The sequence below is a fragment of the Lissotriton vulgaris genome, chromosome 3_1 (assembly GCF_964263255.1).
Source record: "Lissotriton vulgaris chromosome 3_1, aLisVul1.2, whole genome shotgun sequence".
Lineage (NCBI taxonomy): Eukaryota > Metazoa > Chordata > Amphibia > Caudata > Salamandridae > Lissotriton > Lissotriton vulgaris.
The window spans coordinates 772559647-772577820 of record NC_141689.1 but is presented as its reverse complement, the minus strand read 5'-3'; the positions used below and the strand labels follow the sequence as shown (position 1 = coordinate 772577820).

The 18174-nt window shown below is 43.7% G+C and overlaps 1 protein-coding gene across 1 annotated transcript in view; it reads left to right on the top strand.

Moving 5' to 3' along the window:
* Positions 1-3100, top strand: part of CEP120 (centrosomal protein 120) — a 375016-nt gene extending 371916 nt beyond the window's left edge. Inside the window, exon 20 of the mRNA XM_086961084.1 lies at positions 2762-3100. Within this exon, the coding sequence (XP_086817210.1) occupies positions 2762-2999 (238 nt within the window). The 3' untranslated portion in view covers positions 3000-3100. The remainder of the gene's footprint in view (positions 1-2761) is intronic.
* Positions 3101-18174: the final 15074 nt, after the last annotated feature.

Below are 18174 nucleotides of genomic sequence, written 5' to 3'. Positions count from 1 at the left end.
CTCGGGCAGTTGCTTTAAAAGCATCCCACACAGTTTCAAAACCAATTTCTGAACTAATATTGGCATCAAAAAAATATTTTTGAAACAATTCAAACTTTTCCACAAAAATGTTGTCAGATAACAAGCTATGATTGAAACACCATCTATTTGATCAAGAGACAACAGGCACTAAATCCAAATCTACTCTAACTGGTGCATGGTTTAAAATCAAAATAGGCCCAAGTCTGCTTTAACTAAGGAGCGAAGTATGTTGTTTGTCAAGAAAACATAATCAATCCTAGATTTGAAATGCAGGTGAATAGAAAGTGTATTCCAAACCCTCTGGATTAAAATCTCTCCATGCATCAGCTAGCCTCCTACAGAGCATAGTGTTTTTCAAAGCTTTTTGCATTTTGTTAGGAGGATATTTGACCATAGAACTTCTATCTAAAAATGGGTCCACGTCTCCTCCAACAATTAAATTATCAACTGAACATTACGAAAGCATAGTGAACTGTTTCCAAAAATTAACATCTACCCCAGTAGGACCATAAATGTTTAATTGAGATAATTGTATATTATTTATAATGAGTGGGAGGAGAAGCTATTTGCCATCCAATCAACTTCCTTCTCAATTATGGGATTTAAAGATTTATTCACTTAAATGATAAGCCCATTGTTATGATTGTTTGCTTAAGAACAAAAGACTTGCCCCACCCATTGTTTTTTAAGAGAGTTCAGATCTTTCTCCAGAATATGAGTTTCCTCTAGTAAGGCAATAAGATATTTCATTCACGAGAGATTCCTAAGAATTCTTGGTCTTTCTATTGTGTTATGTAACCCTTTAACGTTCCATAAAAAACAATCTGAATATTTTTTGTCATTTCTACATATGATAATGAAAAAATACACAACTATAGAAAAACATAAACGGTAGAAATGGGCACCAAAAACTCCAAACGCACAACCTTTAACAGAATCAAACAGTAAGGCATAGCTATAAATAGCGGGAAAATAAGAAGGAAAGAAAATGGCACATACTGAGGTGAAAGCAAAGGAAATGTTACAAAGCAAAAGAGCTTAAACCAAAATACTGAAATAAGGACATAAAAAGCAACATTAAATTTGAGTGACAGAGAAGTGCAAAGACAACAGATAGCCAAAGACATGGCCCCTGGAGCTGCAGTGTGAGAAGATAAAAGGAAGAAATAACATGTCCCCTAAGGATAACAAAAACACTTCCGAACAAAGGAGAGACCCTGTCTAAGCAAAACCAGCAAGATGAAAGCGGAACGATAAGCAACATGATGGACACAAATTCATACCGATAAACACATTTCCTGAAGAGACAGAGAAACCATACTGCTAAGGAGCCATGAAAAATTTGGGATATTATATAAAAAACAGCAAGTCATCACACAGTAGGAAGAGGTGAACTACAGGCCTATAGATAAGTGAAAGTTCAGGTTTTCACTAGATCCATTTCATCTCCCTGTTAAAGTGAATAAACCTTTTGCGCTCATCAGGAAATTCAAAAGTTATAGATATTTCTTTGTAGATAATCTTGAAATAACAAGGATTGACAAATCTATAATGAGCATTTATGGATCTGAGAGCTGTACGTAGAGCGGGAAATCCCTTCTGCCTATTTGCCGTCACCCTGGCCACATCCTGGGCAAAGAAGACCCTTTGGCCTGGCCATAACATTTGTTTTCCTTGTTTAGCTGCTAATGAAACTTTCATAAGGTCAGAATATTTTAGGAAGAAATCGATAATAACACGAGATCAAGCTGAAGGAGAGGTTGATGAAAGTCTGGGACCCAAACACTGAGCTCGCTGTATGTTTAGTTCATCACATTCTTTCAGACCCACTCTCTTGGGAATATTACCTTTTAGAAAGGAGACCATGTCTTAGCCCTCTATTCCCCCAGAAATTCCATAAATTCTTTGATTATTCTATCAATTTTGATTTACGAAGTCTTCTATTTGTAGCCTAAGAAGAGAAACTTCCTTAGACAAAGCCTCTACTTTATTTGCCACATCTTGATCATTGCTTATTCATTGTTCTGTTTCCTCAGTCCTCTGCAATGTGGTGTTTGTTTCAACCACAAATGGTTTTACATTGAGTTTGGCTACTAAATCTTCCAAAGTTATTGGTAAAAGAGACTTTGTTGGAAATACTGGTTTCTTTTATTGCCATTTATTTTGATTGCCTACTGACTCTCCTCTGGGAGAAAGTGACCTACTTGGTGAGGCAGCCGTCTTGTGAGTGGAAGGAGTAGCATGCTCCATGCCTAGAGTAACTGGGTTGTATGGTATACAGTTAGAAAATAGTGTTACAGATCAGTAATGGCCTTCAAAATAATTATCACTGATCATGGAGGGAACTAGAGGAGTGTAATGGAGTCCTGTGGCTAAAAGATAGTATTCAGCTTGGTGAAGGTCAGCAGTCATGGGACAATGCTCCGCAAAACTGTGTTGCCCAAAAGTACTTATGCGGCCAGGAGAAAGTAGTATGCTCCTTTAAGCGTTCCCTCCTTCTTTTCTAAAAATGTTGTGTCCTTTGTTATTGTCCGCTATGTAGTTTCATCCTTACAACACAAAGAAGTTTAGGTGAAAATTGTGCTGAGCAAACCTAACATTGCCTTAAAGTTACTTTAATTACCCTTATCTTTGCATTTTATTCACTTTATGCCTCTGCAGTGTTTGATAGCAATGTATGTTTTCTGCCCTTTAAAAAACAATGTAACATTCTGAGCTTTTTTTATGTGTAATATGTCAGGTTGAAGCAGCAAGAAGACAAAAAGCCTTCCCAAGACACCAGGGATGCTTCAGATGGTAAAATGGAGGATCTGCCTCTCGGGAACGAAGCCCTGGATGAATATCTCACTCGACTAATCGAGGAGAGGGACACCTTGTTAAGAACCGGCGTGTACACGCATGAAGATCGTATAATATCCGAACTGGACCGCCAAATCAGAGAGGCCATGGTAAAAAGGAGCAGCAACAGCAGCAAATGACCCCTTTCAAAGCTATGGAACATTATCCAGTCTGCAGTTTTTATTTTAATGTAGCGGTGAGCTTTGTATATAAAATATATTTATTTTCATCAACAAATTAATTTTGCTATGAGTACTGTTTGTTAATGTACACCTGCATTTTGCTCCTTTACTCAGGCTTGTCCTATTCCTCCTACGTCCGTGGTTCCCAAACTGTGCGCCGCGGCGCCCTGGTGCGCCGTTATCACTTGCCAGGGGCGCCGCGGCACGATGTGGGCAACATGCAGAGTGGAGCTGCAAGAGCTCTTAGAAGCGGCGAAAGACAGCAAGGTCGCATTAACATGTAAATGGTCTTTAAATGACCTGTGAAGTGCTCGGGTGCGGCTGTGTGTGCTCCCAGGATGCTTTCTCACCCTGGGCTGCCACACACGAAGGGGAGGCGTAGGAGAGGGAGGAGGGGTGGGGGGGGGGGGGGCGATATGGGTCGGGGGCTGAATCTCTTTGAGTTCAATGGGTGTTGCGAACCTCAACTATTTTTTTTGTGGATTATGTGCTCTGTTCTTGCTCACTAATCACTACTCCGTGTGCGTGAAATGGAAATGGGTTTCCGGTTTCTTCTGGGTACGGCGCTTTGTGCATATGTGAACTTTTCTGACCTTTACTGGTTGCACAGGCATGCCATATGTCTGGAATTCTGCACTTTTCTTTATTTATTGACGCTATTGAAACTCTCAACCTCGTGCAGTTTGGGTGACCTTGGTATTCTGGCGAGCATTAATTAACAGAGCAACAATTGGGTAAAAAATTTGATTCACACAGAAATTATGTTCCCAGAGTCTGTAGTTTTGCTACACTCTCAGGTGCGTATTCAGACAGAGTCCTACCTTGGCATCAGGACTCGTGAACTGTTCGTACTTGAATATTCAACCACATCGTTAAGCAGCGCATTTTACGTGTCCTTTTTCCGCGTAACAGTTCCAAGTACAATGGTCATTTGTTCCCCCACACGCAGTGTATTGCTGTATGTTTTATTGGCAGGTCTGTTGTGCACATGGTATCAGTTTGTTCTACGTTAGTTAGGGCATTCATGTGCCTGTTATGAGCGATTAGTGCAGCAAAAATTCACTGATAACATTATTTTTCTATTTCTAACCATTTTGATTTTTAGATATTAATTTAATTATTTTCTCTAGACCTTCATAAACAGACTTTTTTGAATACCGTTTTCCTGACATTTGTTTTAAATGTGGGTGATGTGGGAGACCAGTCTATTCCAGAGTGACATTTTGCAGAGAAATGTTAGTTTACATTTCATGCAACATCCTTAAAGTTACTTTTAGATCAAAATAGTATCTCACACTCAAATGAGAACTGGAAGGGTGTCACAGAGACTATTTGCATTAATATTAGTTAGCTGCTGTTCTGTTGAAAACACGTCATCACTATCCATGAATATTATAGATGGAAACACATTTAGAATTTTAGAGGAATGGCTGTGCACTGTCAGTGACCTAGTCAAAGAGGGCCTGAAACAGCTGAAACTGGACCATATATTCAAAGCGGTTCCTAACAGGGGCCGGGGACCCCCTGAATATGTTAGGCCCAGGGCCCCCAAAACCCTTAATATTTCCCATTTTGCCCACTCTTTTAAAAAAAAAAATCCCCCTTAGGTTGTTCACGCTCGCTTGCTGAGCTCGCTTGCCGTGGTGGACTCCCAAACAAATTTTTTGCCACACCACTTTCAAGTGTCACTGGAAAGGGGCAGTCTCAGAGCACAAAGGGAGCAGGCATGGAGGAAAGGGGCAGTCTCAGGGCACGAAGGGAGCAGGCATGGAGGAAAGGGGCAGTCTCAGGGCACAAAGGGAGAAGGCATGGAGGAAAGGGGCAGTCTCAGGGCACGAAGGGAGAAGGCATGGAGGAAAGGCATGGACAGATGAGGTAGTCTGAGAGCACGAAGTGGGCTGAGATGGACAGAAGGGGAAGTCTGAAAGCACAGTGGGAGCAGGCATTGCCAGATGGGTCAATCAGGGGCACAAATGGAGCAGTCATGGACACAATGAGCAGACTAAGTGCACGAAAAAAGGAGGCATGCACAGAAGGGGCAGTCTGAGGGCGCGGGGGCAGGTATGGACAGAAGGGGTAGTCAGGGGTATGGGGGCAGGAATGGACAGAAGGGTAGTCTGAGGGCACGACTGAAGCAGGCATGAACACTAGGAGCAGACTAAGGGCGAAAGTGTATTTTGTTTAAAAAACATCTTCAAGTGTGCGTTTACAGACAGGGCCATCGTGATTTTTCTAAACTATTCTAGACCAAACCCAGTAGAACTCTTGGATGGTCCTTGAAAGCGGAAGGTATTCAAATATTACTGAAACATCAGTAGGGTCACTGGCTTCAATACAGTCTCCCACGCCTGAGTTCACAAGGCATTTACATTCCCGATGAGAGAAAACGTATCAGCACATAAAACAAAAGTTTGTTTTTCCCCTTTTACAACTGTTATCTTTTTATTTTGTTACAAATATGATTAAATACCTTTATTGCATCCCAATTAATTTAAGGAAAACAACAGGAACTGCTCCCGAGGTCTTGCTTACATCCCCACCCACTCGTCCACCGGTAAAAAAAATGGGGGGGGGAGCCACGGCCAACTGCCAATTAGATCAAGGGAGCCACGGGTCAAAAAAGTTTGGGAACCACTGTCCTACGTAGATAGACACCTGCTTTACGTACACACGCCGACGCAGCGTACATCAGGATTAACACTTTATAACAGTCAGAAATGAGTCATGATCCGATATTGCCACAAAGGAGTTTTAAGAGCTCCATCAGGATTGCCATCATAATCTGCTGTTCAGTGCTCGATGTACCCACGTGTGCCTTAAAGACGATGGTCCTGTTTATTACAAAACGTTTGTGTCGATACACCACTTCTTGGTTTGGGTATGGTAATGTTTCCAGACAGAAGTTACGAGGCGTATACCATGTCTCCATCTGTGAGGGAGCATGGACTACCCAGGATTCCTTGCAAGCGATTCTTGTGCATCATGCTCACCTCTAACTGCGTCATCCTTGTGAAGGGGGCGTGGCATGCATCACCAGTTTTGCACCACTTTGGCGATGTCACGTAGGGTGACCAGACGTTCCGGATTTCCCCGGACAGTCCCGGTGTTCGGTGGACTGTCCCGACACTGCTCCATTTTAAATACATGTCCAGGTTTTTGGGACAAAGGTCAGGCGATTCAGCAAAGTAGAGAGGAGACAGGGTGGGGAGGACGGCAGGGGGTGCAGGGTGGAGGTCCTGTTATAGCTAATATTAAATATAGCCTTGTAAATGTATGTATGTATGTATGTACATGAGTGCACACACACAGGCATATATATACATATATACATGACTACACAATTACCGGGATAGGCCAGATATAGAAGTAAGAGTAAAGACGTTAGTCCTACCTTTATTTCTGTCATGTCCCGTTTTTTGGTTTTCAAAATCTGGTCACCCTAGCGATGTGGGATTCTACCGTAATCACAATGTTCTGTAAATGTTTTCTAAATCTTATGGCTATTTCCCCAGGTTGAATAGGCCCACACTGGAGTCTGGCCAACCTATCGTGCACTTTATGAATGTGATCCAAATCTACTTATGTAAATGTTTTAAACAGACAGAAATCGTTCTACAGTTGGTTTATTGTATGCAACATTTGCTTGTTATGGGAACATGTTTTATTTAGGGAAATTTAGTTAATTAGTAGATATTATTAAACTCACCAGGAGCCAGTGTAAAACGAATCGAGTGCATGCACTAAAGATTGCCCAGTAACCAGGGCACAAGCCCTATACAAATAAGTGGGGGGACTGATAATATGCAAATGACCTCATGTAGTCACGCGCTGAACGTGTCCCGGTGTCACTCTGAAACTTACACCGGGACACGTTCAGCTTATTTCTGTGGGGCCCAGCTTCTTGGCAGGGGGGTCGGCGTCCACCCTGTGAAAAGAGTGGGGGGACGCCGTCCACCCGTGTGTACCCCCGACTCGAGCCCTGCCAGTAACTAATGTTCAGTACTAACGTATGCTTTTGTGGAATGATCTGTTCTTCTCATCTTACATTTCCCCAAGACGGTCTCATTCACGAAAGCAGAGCGGAAAAGGAACATAAGAATCAGTATTTTGGGATAAGATAACCAACTATAAGGCGCTTGCTTGAAGCAAACAGAAAATGTTTGGGAGCAGTCTTTGCCAAAGATATGTCAGCAACGACGCTCTTTCCAAATATTAATTTCAGTATTTTGTTGTAAGAGAGACCTAGCGGGTACCACTCCTTTGCTACTTTCAGTACTCCGAAAAGATATACAGGGCACAAGACAATTCAGTATTTGTAATGTATTCTTTCTTGCATATGACTCTTTCTACCCATGTCGATACTGCAAGAGGTTGGTTCTTGGCCTTCTACCTTTTGACCTGTCTGTGCTCTGCAAGGCAGAATCTCTGTCAAATGCTGGAAAACCTAGGCTCTGTAGATTTTAACCATGAGCAAAATCTTGACAATTTGTTTAAAAAGTGCTGATTTGTTGAATTTCCAGCTGGAAAAGAAAAACAAATAGGTTATGCGAACAGTTCAGCACAGTCAGACACACGAAAGAACTATCAAATATCCACACATTAAGTGACGCACAGTTATTGTACAAGCTGTTTGACATCGATGTTTGATTTTACTATTCAGATAGAGAACCGTTTTAAAGATCACCTGAACAGGGCCTCACAAAATCACTCAGGAAACAATCCTCTATAGCAGCTTAAATAAAGTGAATATTTTTTGCTCGTAGTTTTTGTGTTCGTAGCCGATTTTCTTTACATCCCAAGCTGTTCTTTGACAGTCAGAATAACAGCCTGGCGTTACTATGTTCGCTGGTAAGATATTTCCTTTACGTTAGTGTGCACTGTGGTACCTGAAACACAAGAGGGCGCCAAAGACTGAAAAAAGAACCCTGCTTAACGCAAGCCTTATTTGAACAGTACAATAGCGTTTGGAGACTAAATAAGTGAAATCGTTTTTCCCCCATCTATTTCTGTGATGTTTTTTGTGTGATATGTACAGCTTTTTTTTCTATCTGTTATTCAATAAAAAGATTTTTACAAAATTGAGCCTAAAATTCAGAAGCACTTTAAAAATTAATTTCTCTCAAAATTGTAGTCCGTGAAGAAAAAATTTAACTGGATATGCTTGGTCACCAGTGTAAAATGTAGGTGGCGCAGTTCAGACGTTGGTATATGTGTTTTTATGAAATTATAAGTCAGTCAGGGCTTTAAGTGGGATGAAAAAACGGGAGGGCGGGGGTCTCTGAAAGGGGCGTGGTCACTATAATTAAGGGCGTTGCTCGAAACACGTAAGCGAAAAATCTGCACTGCATTCAGATATATAGTACATTAAGTAACATTCAGTAGCGGTCGGCAGTAGGTGTTTCTATAGGGCGGTGACGTGGGCAGGAGGAGGGGCAGGGTGGGGGGAAATAATGTATGGATTACGGAGTTTTACAGGTAAGTAAACATTTAAATACATAAAACGAATTTCGTTGCGCACACTGCATCACATTTGGTGATGCAGTGTGCGCAACGAAATTCGTTTTATGTATTTAAATGTTTACTTACCTGTAAAACTCCGTAATCCATACATTATTTCCCCCCACCCTGCCCCTCCTCCTGCCCACGTCACCGCCCTATAGAAACACCTACTGCCGACCGCTACTGGTAACATTACACCTACAGCAAGCCAAAACGATTGGATTTGCCAATGGTTGTTCGTTGCTTAAGCAACAAACTATGACTTCGTTGAGATTATATGCCAGTCCTTCAGTTCTGAAATGATGAGACTGTGATTTGTGAAGGAATATGGTATTTAGAGATAACGATCGTGTCTGAATGCGGATGTTGGGCATCTAGTGAGTGTGGCCTGTAAAGATAGTGTAACTAATGCAGTTGCTGATTACTCTTCTTTCATACTTGTCAACTTGTATGTTACGAATTGAGGGGCATCTTCCCCTGAACTGTCTGCTTAGATATTTGTTGGTACAAATGTTGCAAATGCGGGAAGCCTGAGGATTAGATTCAAGCTACCTCGAGAGTGATTTAGCTTGTCCCGGACAGCCAGAGATTGTCAAAGCCTGGCGTAAGGCATCATGGGAATGTTCCACTCCGCCCCAATGAATGTCCTGTATATTTGCTGACTTTTTAAGTCTGAGTTAGCCAAGACATTTTGATTTTACTGCACTCTGAGTGGCTTGATTAGCAAGGAGCACGTCCTCACTTAAGTGCCAAGAACAGCTACAGCAATGTGCTTTTGAGACAAAAATATATATTTCGGCTTTCAGCCAATCCTTTTTTTTGTGTTTTTTTTAGATTTATGACGGCCTGGCAAATTCAACAGCAATAGTGATTTGTAAAACCTATAACATAGCAAAACAAGTATAGATAAAACCGAAAGGCTAGCAGCCAACACCAGCCCTATTAGCTTTGCCAAAGCTTGCTTGTTTGTCCCAGACCCAATTGGTATTGCGTTTGTAGTACATATCCACCCAATCTGGTCTTTAGAGACAGAATTTCAGGCTCTATTTTCTTTTTCTTTTTTTTATTTCTATACTAATTTGAGCTAGATTATTTCTGTGAGCCTATTTTCCCCACCACTTATGTACTGCAAGTGGTTGTTTGCCCCAGTGTAGTGGGAGCCAGAGCCAACCATTAAATCTACAGAAGCAGAGGGCCTAGTGTAGACCGTGTCAATATATTGTGTAAAATAAAGCGCTGTACCACCATCGTACCCTAGTCTCTTGAGAATCAGTTTATATTTTTCTGCTTGAGGTCTGATTATGCTTCTCTTCCTTTCACCAAAACACCAATATCTCTAAAAGCAATAATAATAAAACTATTGAATGGCACAGTAATGCCATGGAAGAATCAAAACTGAGAGACCCTTATTTTGACAGCTGAGCAGCAAAGAAAGAGGGAGCAAGTGGTGTTTCTCAGTTTTGAGGGCATTGAGGTACAGTGAATGGTGGACTGGGTAGGAGGTGTTAACCTCTTCGATGCTTGTGACAGAACCATTCCGTCATCAGTCACGGTTGGGCTGTGTTGGTGTGTGTGTGTGGGGGAATTCCATTAGCAGCGATTGTGTGTTTATATTCATGGGATTTGTAGTTTTTGTGTACTGATGTTTTGATTCGCTGCTGGGGCTTTGGCAGTAAAGGAAGAGAAGCATAATCATTGCCTCTGTGTCTTTAATAAAATTGAAAATTATTGTCGCAAAAGCTAAAATATTTCTTAATGCTCATTTATTCTGTGTAACAATTGCATTTTATGCCATTAAAAGTAAGTGCAATACAGCTCCAAAAAATAATATATAAATATATGATATGAATAACTTTTTATTGTTTGGTTATTCAAAACCATTACATTAAAACAAACGTATAAAAAAAGAATTACAAAAGTTAAAACAGGGAATGTGTTAGCGAAATAGTCTGTGCATCTACGGAGTCTCTATTCATTTAAGCCCTGAGTGTCCATCAACTTAGACCGTGTCTCTTGGATGAACTTCCCAAATGAGGCCATGTCTTTTACTGTAGACAGTGTATATAATTGATGGACCGCCTCCTTTACAGTGCGGGTCCCCGCTTGTCTTAGAATGGGCCTAAGGTAGAGACTGCGTGCTGCACGCAGGGCCGGGCAGCAAAATAGCAGATGAGCATGGGACTCACGTTTGTAATTGCAGAGCCTGCATTCCAATGCACCCAGCTCTGCCCGTTCAATAAATATATATTTTACCCATTAGCTTGTATTAATGCACTAATCAGTTGATTTACAGAGAGTGTGGCATTTTCAATGATGTTTCATTAACATCTAAGGAGAACGTGTTTTTAATGTGCTTCTCTAATGCCATTATTTCCAGTGGGAACCTATGTGCTGTCATTTTTTAGGTCGAGCTGGTGTAGCAATGTGAAGCATTGCGTCCAGCGAATTATCTATTGTTGGCCACTTCCTGGGAATCTGAGACAGGGGATGTGCACATGCGGCGATTTGGGTGTGTGGACGCGCACGTCCAGGCCGGTGCCGTGCACATCTCCGGTCTCACATTCCCTAAAGAGCGCACACACACATACACCATGCACACACAAACACAGGCAGGCACACCCACACACACACACACACACACACACACACACACATACACACACACTGCATACGCACACACACACACACACACACACCCCCTACAACTAAGCCCCACCCACCCCACTCACCGGGCTACAGGATCCGTCACGCGGGGCTTCCGATATAGAAGGCTCTGTCCAGCACTTCGAGCAACCAGTTGCCTTCACGCGAGCCTCTTCAGTTCAGGTCATCACCGCATACCATACCACAAAGTACTTCGCTTCTCTTCACCCGGAAGTGCATATACTCGTCAAACACGCATGCACAGTGACCAGACGCTCCAGCCAAAGCCGCTCTGCGCTGAACCCTTCCAATAATTTTACCCCGGTCGCCAGATCTTCCCCCACCTTATCATCCCTTCAGGTCTGCTTAATATTCAGTTCATCCATAAGTGCCTACTCCATCAGGGCTGCCCCTCACGCTGCCAGAGGGGGGCCTGACCACCTTCCTGGTTGTTGCACCCCGTCTCCTTGCCAATACCACTCAAAGTGCCAACATTCTCACCTCAAGGCTTTCCCTGCAAGGCACCAACCCCATCCAGCACAGCTTCATAGATCCCTCCTCCAAGTGCGTCCGTATTGCCAGTACTAGCTGCCAGTATTTCATGGACCATGCCGTGTGTAGGTAACCCACAGAGGAGCCTGCATCTGCGCAAGTCACCGACCTATCTGGGTATATCCGGGTCCACTTGTCCAGCATCAGGTAGGTTCTGTGTAGATAGTGGGAGCCGGACTGTGAGTTTGAACCTGCCATTATGGTATACCTGTCGCACCTGCTCTCTTGCTCTCTGCCTCAGTGATCGCCTCACGGCAATCCGCACTCTCCAGCCATTTCCGTAAATTCATTCACCTCTATCCAGCACCAACGCTGCCGGGAAAATGTCGCCAATAGCCTGCACCCACCATGTGTGGCTTGTCTAGAATAGAGGGCTGATTTGTATTTTACAAAATAGCTGTTTAAAGAAATCAAATTGCCTGGATGTGCCAATAAGGAATGCATTTCTGTCACCATATGATGTATAACAACTCACTACCGTCTCTCGCTAACCAAAAACTCAAGCATTTAATGTATGAAAGGCCCTGTGGAACCTTGCTGCCAAATGGAAGGGACAGATGCAGGCTGTACCATCCCACTTACTAACCATTCAATGCTAGCTGGACATGCCTGCAAAGACCGGAGAGATCTGCCTCATGATGCTGGTTCCCGGAGGACTTGCCCTAACCCACCCCACCCCTACCCCACCCCACCCCACCCCTCCTCTCTCTTCCCCTCCCAAACACCCGCAGGTCCTGAAGAGTACTTTCTGTGAACAACAACTGGTTAAAATATGGTCTCTCAATGTTTCAAGCTTTATTACAAATGTTACAAAAATATGTTCATATTTCACTTCTGTTCTTGGTTTTTCCCCACAAAAAAATACACTGAACATAATCTTCACAAAAGTTATTTACTAAAGTTTAAGCTATTGCCATTATAAATGACAATAACTTTTATTTAAGTATTAATTATTAAAAAAACATAAAAGCCATTGTTATTTGTAATATTAATACATCTAAGTCACGTAAATACAAAAGATGTTGCATTACAAATGCTATAGGTGTCACATTTGCAAAAGTTAAAAGTATTGGCATTGTAAATGACAACACTATTAATTTCACTGTTTTCAAAACCAACACATAAATAAAAGATTTGTCATTTACAAGACCAATAGCTCAAACTTTCCTAATGCGAGACCTATTGCATTGCAAATGCTTGTTTGTCTTGTTTTTCTATTAAAATGCTGAATTGTTGTTTGGAGCAGTTCTGTTGTAACTTTTCTTTAGCTTTTTTTCTTTTTTAGTTTTTCCCTCCTTCCATTGCAGTCATTGGTAGCTTGTTGTAAAAAAAAAAAAAAAGCGCCACATTACCCCACTACCCAATTTTCTTTGAGAAATATTTTTCTACAGGTTTTAGTCCTTGCATGCTGGCCATCAGCTGCGAACCGGAGGATACCCCAGTATAACACACTTATGGTTCATTTCCTTACTTTGGGCCCTATTACCATGGTGGGCGGACCGTAACGGTGAACGGAACCGTCCGCCAGATGTGCGGCGGTCCCGCTGTGGCTATTAGGATGCCACCGTGGCGGTGGCATACCCCATTTACAACATTGGTGGCCGGTGCTCACAGCACCTCCCACCACAATGCTGTGAATGCCCCTTGTGCATTGGCATGCACAAGGTGACAGGCACCACGCGGTGCCTGCCACCTTGTCCATGCCAACGAATGCACCCCCCCCCCTCGACCACCTTGGGGGCCCACAACAGGTCCCCTAAGGCAGACACCACCACCGCATTGGAATCCTTTTCCGCCTGTCCGACTGGCGGACAGGCTTTCTGTCTGCCAGGGCCCCCCCGTCATCGTGATTAGGCGGGTGGGAAATAGTAGGCGGGTGGTGGGAAATGGCGGTCGGATCGAGGTGGCGATCCGTCCACTATACTAATGACTTACTTTGTTTTTTTGCTACTGCTGGGTTTCTGACATAGGGACTTCAGCTTGCGCCGACATCGCAAAACTTTTGCTGACTGCCCATCCGCAGCAGGGTTGTTGGCTTTTCATTGTCAGAAGACAAATATTTCATGCCAGGACCTTTTTCTGTTTTTTAGAAACATCCCCCAACTTGACGTTTGTTTCTGAAAAAAACAACTGAATGCCCAGTTGGCTACTATGACACTGGCCCACCGCTGCATTGCAGTATGACATAAGTGCTCCTGCAAAGAACTTCACCAGCAGTGCAGCACCCTGCCCCCTTTCCCAAGCAGTGTGGCAGCCCATCTTCAAAGATTGAAGTGATCCCTTTAGTTATGTTTTGGATTTCTGCAATCAGACTGAATCTTAGATAGGTTTGTTTAAACAATTTGTTTGTTACAGAGATGCTTTTTCAGTTCCTTAAGTGAGAGCCTTCACATCACCTTAATGACTGTTAATCAACCAAAATCATATTTAAGGAGACCTAATACTGGCAAGCTCAAGACTTCTATGGCAAGGTGTCAGTTTGCGTTCATACCTTCTTTGATTTGATGGTAGGGTTTACTATGTAGATCTGTCGTTAGCTAAGATTTTTTGATTTTAGTAATATTCTCTGTCTAATATACCTACATTTAGGGCCTAAACTGTATGTAGCAAGCTGATTTTTGGTGGGAGGAGAAATTCAGAGCGATAACATGCCTTTAAATTCTGTGTTCAACTTTTCACATTTGACAGTGATTCAAAGGCAGAGGTTACATGTCAGGCTGCTTTATTCTTTCAACATTGGGATTGGTGTTTACTTTTCTTTCTCTGAATGTAAAGCAAGAGGAGATTTTAAAGTTAATTAAGTGACAATAAAGGATTATTTTTTTGCAATACACAACAAAATGTAGTAAATACCTATAATTGAACTGTAGGCACTCAGCAGTTAGGAAAGCAAAAATGAAGCATACTTTTTGTACTTCTAAAATGTGCTGCAAGCAGAGATTTTAATAGTATCAAAACAAATCAGGACGCTTAGTGATGCTCAAATGATATTCACAGAAACCCGATTTCCACACATTCTCCTTTGTGTGCTTTAGATGTTTATCAGTGAAATATGTTTGTGCAAATTTAGTGGCCATTCCAATGGAAAATGTGGTGTATGTAAATGATTGCGCTACCACACAATGCGCTAGTTACATAAAAAAATCGCCCTGCCTCATGTCTATTAAAGGTAGGTTGAATCACAAAAGTTTGTTCTCATATTGGGATGTGGAAACCACTGATCTAGGGGCTAGTAGCTAGCTCTCTTCATCTGTTGTGAGTCATTCACTTATTTTTTAGGCCTGCTGCAGCATATAGAGTGAGGCAGTGGGTCAGCCCATTTCAGCCAACAACTGACTTCACTGTGAACGAGACAGCAGTCACAAGGGGCACATCTGCACACAAAGTAGTTTCCTTCAGTGCCAGGATTACTTTGACAAGTGTGCTTTTCGAGACCAAAAAAGATTTTTCTTTTTAGCCAGTATTTGTTTTTTCTTTATACTCACGTGGGCTCCACAGTTCCCCCAACAATACAGTTTTTTCAAAATCCAAAGCAAGACAAAACAAGCACTTAGAAAGGCAAAATTCTGGCAGTCAACACAAGACCTATTGCCTTTGCCAATGCTTGTTTTAGTTCACTTTGAGACCTCACTGATCAGAAAAGTGTAACTGTCCACTGAGTGGCCTGCTATTGTGTAACTTCTTTTAAGTAGTCAGGCTGCATAGGCTCGAGTCTGCTGTTTTTCTTGAATTTTGAAATCGGGATCATTAAGGTAATAAAGAGGATGCTTTCCACTTCTGGTTTCTAGGATCAGAGTAGCAGCCATGTTTACAATAAAGAGTACACCTAGTCTTATCTTAAAACATTTGACCCCTTATTTTGTGTTGTAGCCATGTATAAAGTAAAGGCAGGAAATAGGTCTTTCCTGTTACTAAATTTTCTAGTCATTCTTGATCATCCATGAAAGAAAAGACATTTGTTTTGATGCACACTTTTAGTTGTTTGCTTCTTCTTAGACACCAATAGGTGTGTCGCTTGATCTTAACCTACAGGAGTCAGGGGGTGTGGCCAAGATGACAGCCAAGACAGACGCTCGATAAAGAGCTCTGCACTACACCCGCCAATAATCCTGATATCTCCTCTAACCTCTGATGGTCTCGTGCCGGAAGGTGCCCCCCAGAGTCTGTGCAACTCCAATCAGGAGTGGTGATGCTCGCGGCACGGTGGATTGGCGGTGTGAGTCTCTGGGCCGGGGGTGGCCTACACCGACTCAACGGCCTCGCATACTCTGGGCTGCCTGACAGTTGACCATGCCACATATGGGCGTCCCCTGAGCTGCATTGCCGGAGCACAGGAGTCGACGACCAACCCAGCTCGCGGCATACTGGGATAAACGCCTCACCAGGTACTTCTCGGACCAGGTGCGGGGCCTCCCCTGCACCTATGGCCTCTGCTACATCATCTTCTCAGAGTCTCCCAGGAATCTAAGATTCAACTGAATGTGCCAGTCCCATGTCGGTGTGGCTGGGTGGGGGCTGCGGCCCAGCACTGCTGGCCTCCATATCTTGGAATGCACCAACCTGGTCCCCTTTGCAGGGACCCAGGAGCCCTCCCTTGCCCTTCCCTCTTCCCGACTTTTGCTGTCGGCATGGCAGTGTGACGCACATGCCCCATGGAGAGCCCTGGGGCCGGCTGTGCCTCCCGTATCACAGGCCTGGAATCACAACAAATGAAGGTGTTGAGCCGGCATGGACTTAAACCGAGGCACACTCCGAAATACATAGGCGGATTGTGATCAGGCTGAGGCAGTGGCACAAACAGCACATCAAAGGCAAACTAACCTGTAACTGAGCTAGTGGGGGCCTGTTACCTGGACTCTTCTACTGGTAAATGCTGCATCATGCCCTGAATGGGCTTGTACCTGGAGAACACCTTTTCCCCCTAACATATGCTCCAACTTTTCAACTTGACTTTTTTCTATTTTTCTGCCATTCTTACCTCCAAGCACGGTATATCACGCTGCAGCACCTCACACCAAGAGGCTATCGGATGGGTGCCAAAGAAGTGGGAAGGCGTACACGGTGAACCTTATCGATCGTTGCAGGCATCAGGTTGGCTCCATCCACCGCTCTACTTTTCACTTTCCATAGAGCAAACTGATCTTGTTACAGTTCTCTCATAATTGGTGCCAGCTGTTACACGAACACTGTTATATTTGATCACACCACCCCCTTTAGGATGGTGAAGACCAAATCGGACAGGGCTCCGGCGTCAGCCAGTGGCACGCAAAGGACTGACGAACGCTCAGTGGTCCGTGATTCCGTAGACAAGACCCTGGCAACCGCACTGTCTGACCACTCCAGCCGATTTTACAAGCTTTTTGTGGCTGTCCTGGACATTAAATTAACTCTAGAGCCAAAGTTGGACTCCCCAAGTATTGATGTTGCCCTCCTCTGGGAAGATCACAAAAAACTGAAGGATTGAGTTGAAAATTCTAAATCCACACTGGCTATCCTGTGACCCATGGTAATAGATTCCAACAAACACCTTCCTGCCAATGCAAGAGGAGGTGGATTACTTAATAGAAGACCAGGAAAGGAGATCAAGGAGGAACAATGTGCACCTAGTGGGCCTTCCTGAACAGGCAGAGGGCCTAAATATGAAACTCTACTTGGAGGACTGGTTTGTCACCACAGTATTACAAGGCAAACAATCCACCTTCTTCTCAGTGGAAAGGGCTCACAGGATCCTAGGGAGAACGCTCGCTGTGCCCGATGGTGGTGCCCTTATTCAACTTCAAGGACAGAGATCACAAATTTCAGGCAACAAAACAAGGGGTCCGTGGACTGTTGAGAATACCCAAGTGCATTTTTACCCAGGCTACACCCTGAGGTCCAGAGACACAGATCGTCCCTCCTCGGAGTGAAGAAGTGCCTTTGCAGTCACAACACAAAATACGCCCTACTGTTTCCTGCCACCCTCCCGGTGCAACATGAGGGCACCACCACTTGTGCAACCCCAGACGAGGCTGGGACTTTGCTCGAGCATAGGGGACATGCACCCTCACATGAGGACAAATCCAGCTCCTCTCCTCTGTGGTAAGCACAGAGACAGCACAGGACGCGCTCCAGACATCCTCCACGAGTTCCCACAAAAGAGCAGGTGGCAAAGGAGAGGGCCCGGGTAGTAAAGTACATGGAGAAGCATGTATCAGCCCCCTCTCCCTCAGCCTCGGAGGTGGAGAACCAGTGCAACGATTCGTCATTGTTGCCTTACTCCCAGATTGCGGTGGTGCAGGGTGGCGGCCCAATGTCACCCCTCAGACCTCCAAAGACCTGATGTGATACACTTCAAATAGGGGTGGCGAGGGTGTGGGCGAGTGGATAAGCTTGTTGTATCGCTGGGCACACACTGTCTCCTAATTGACTCTAGAGACCAGGGCACAGAATGTGATATCTG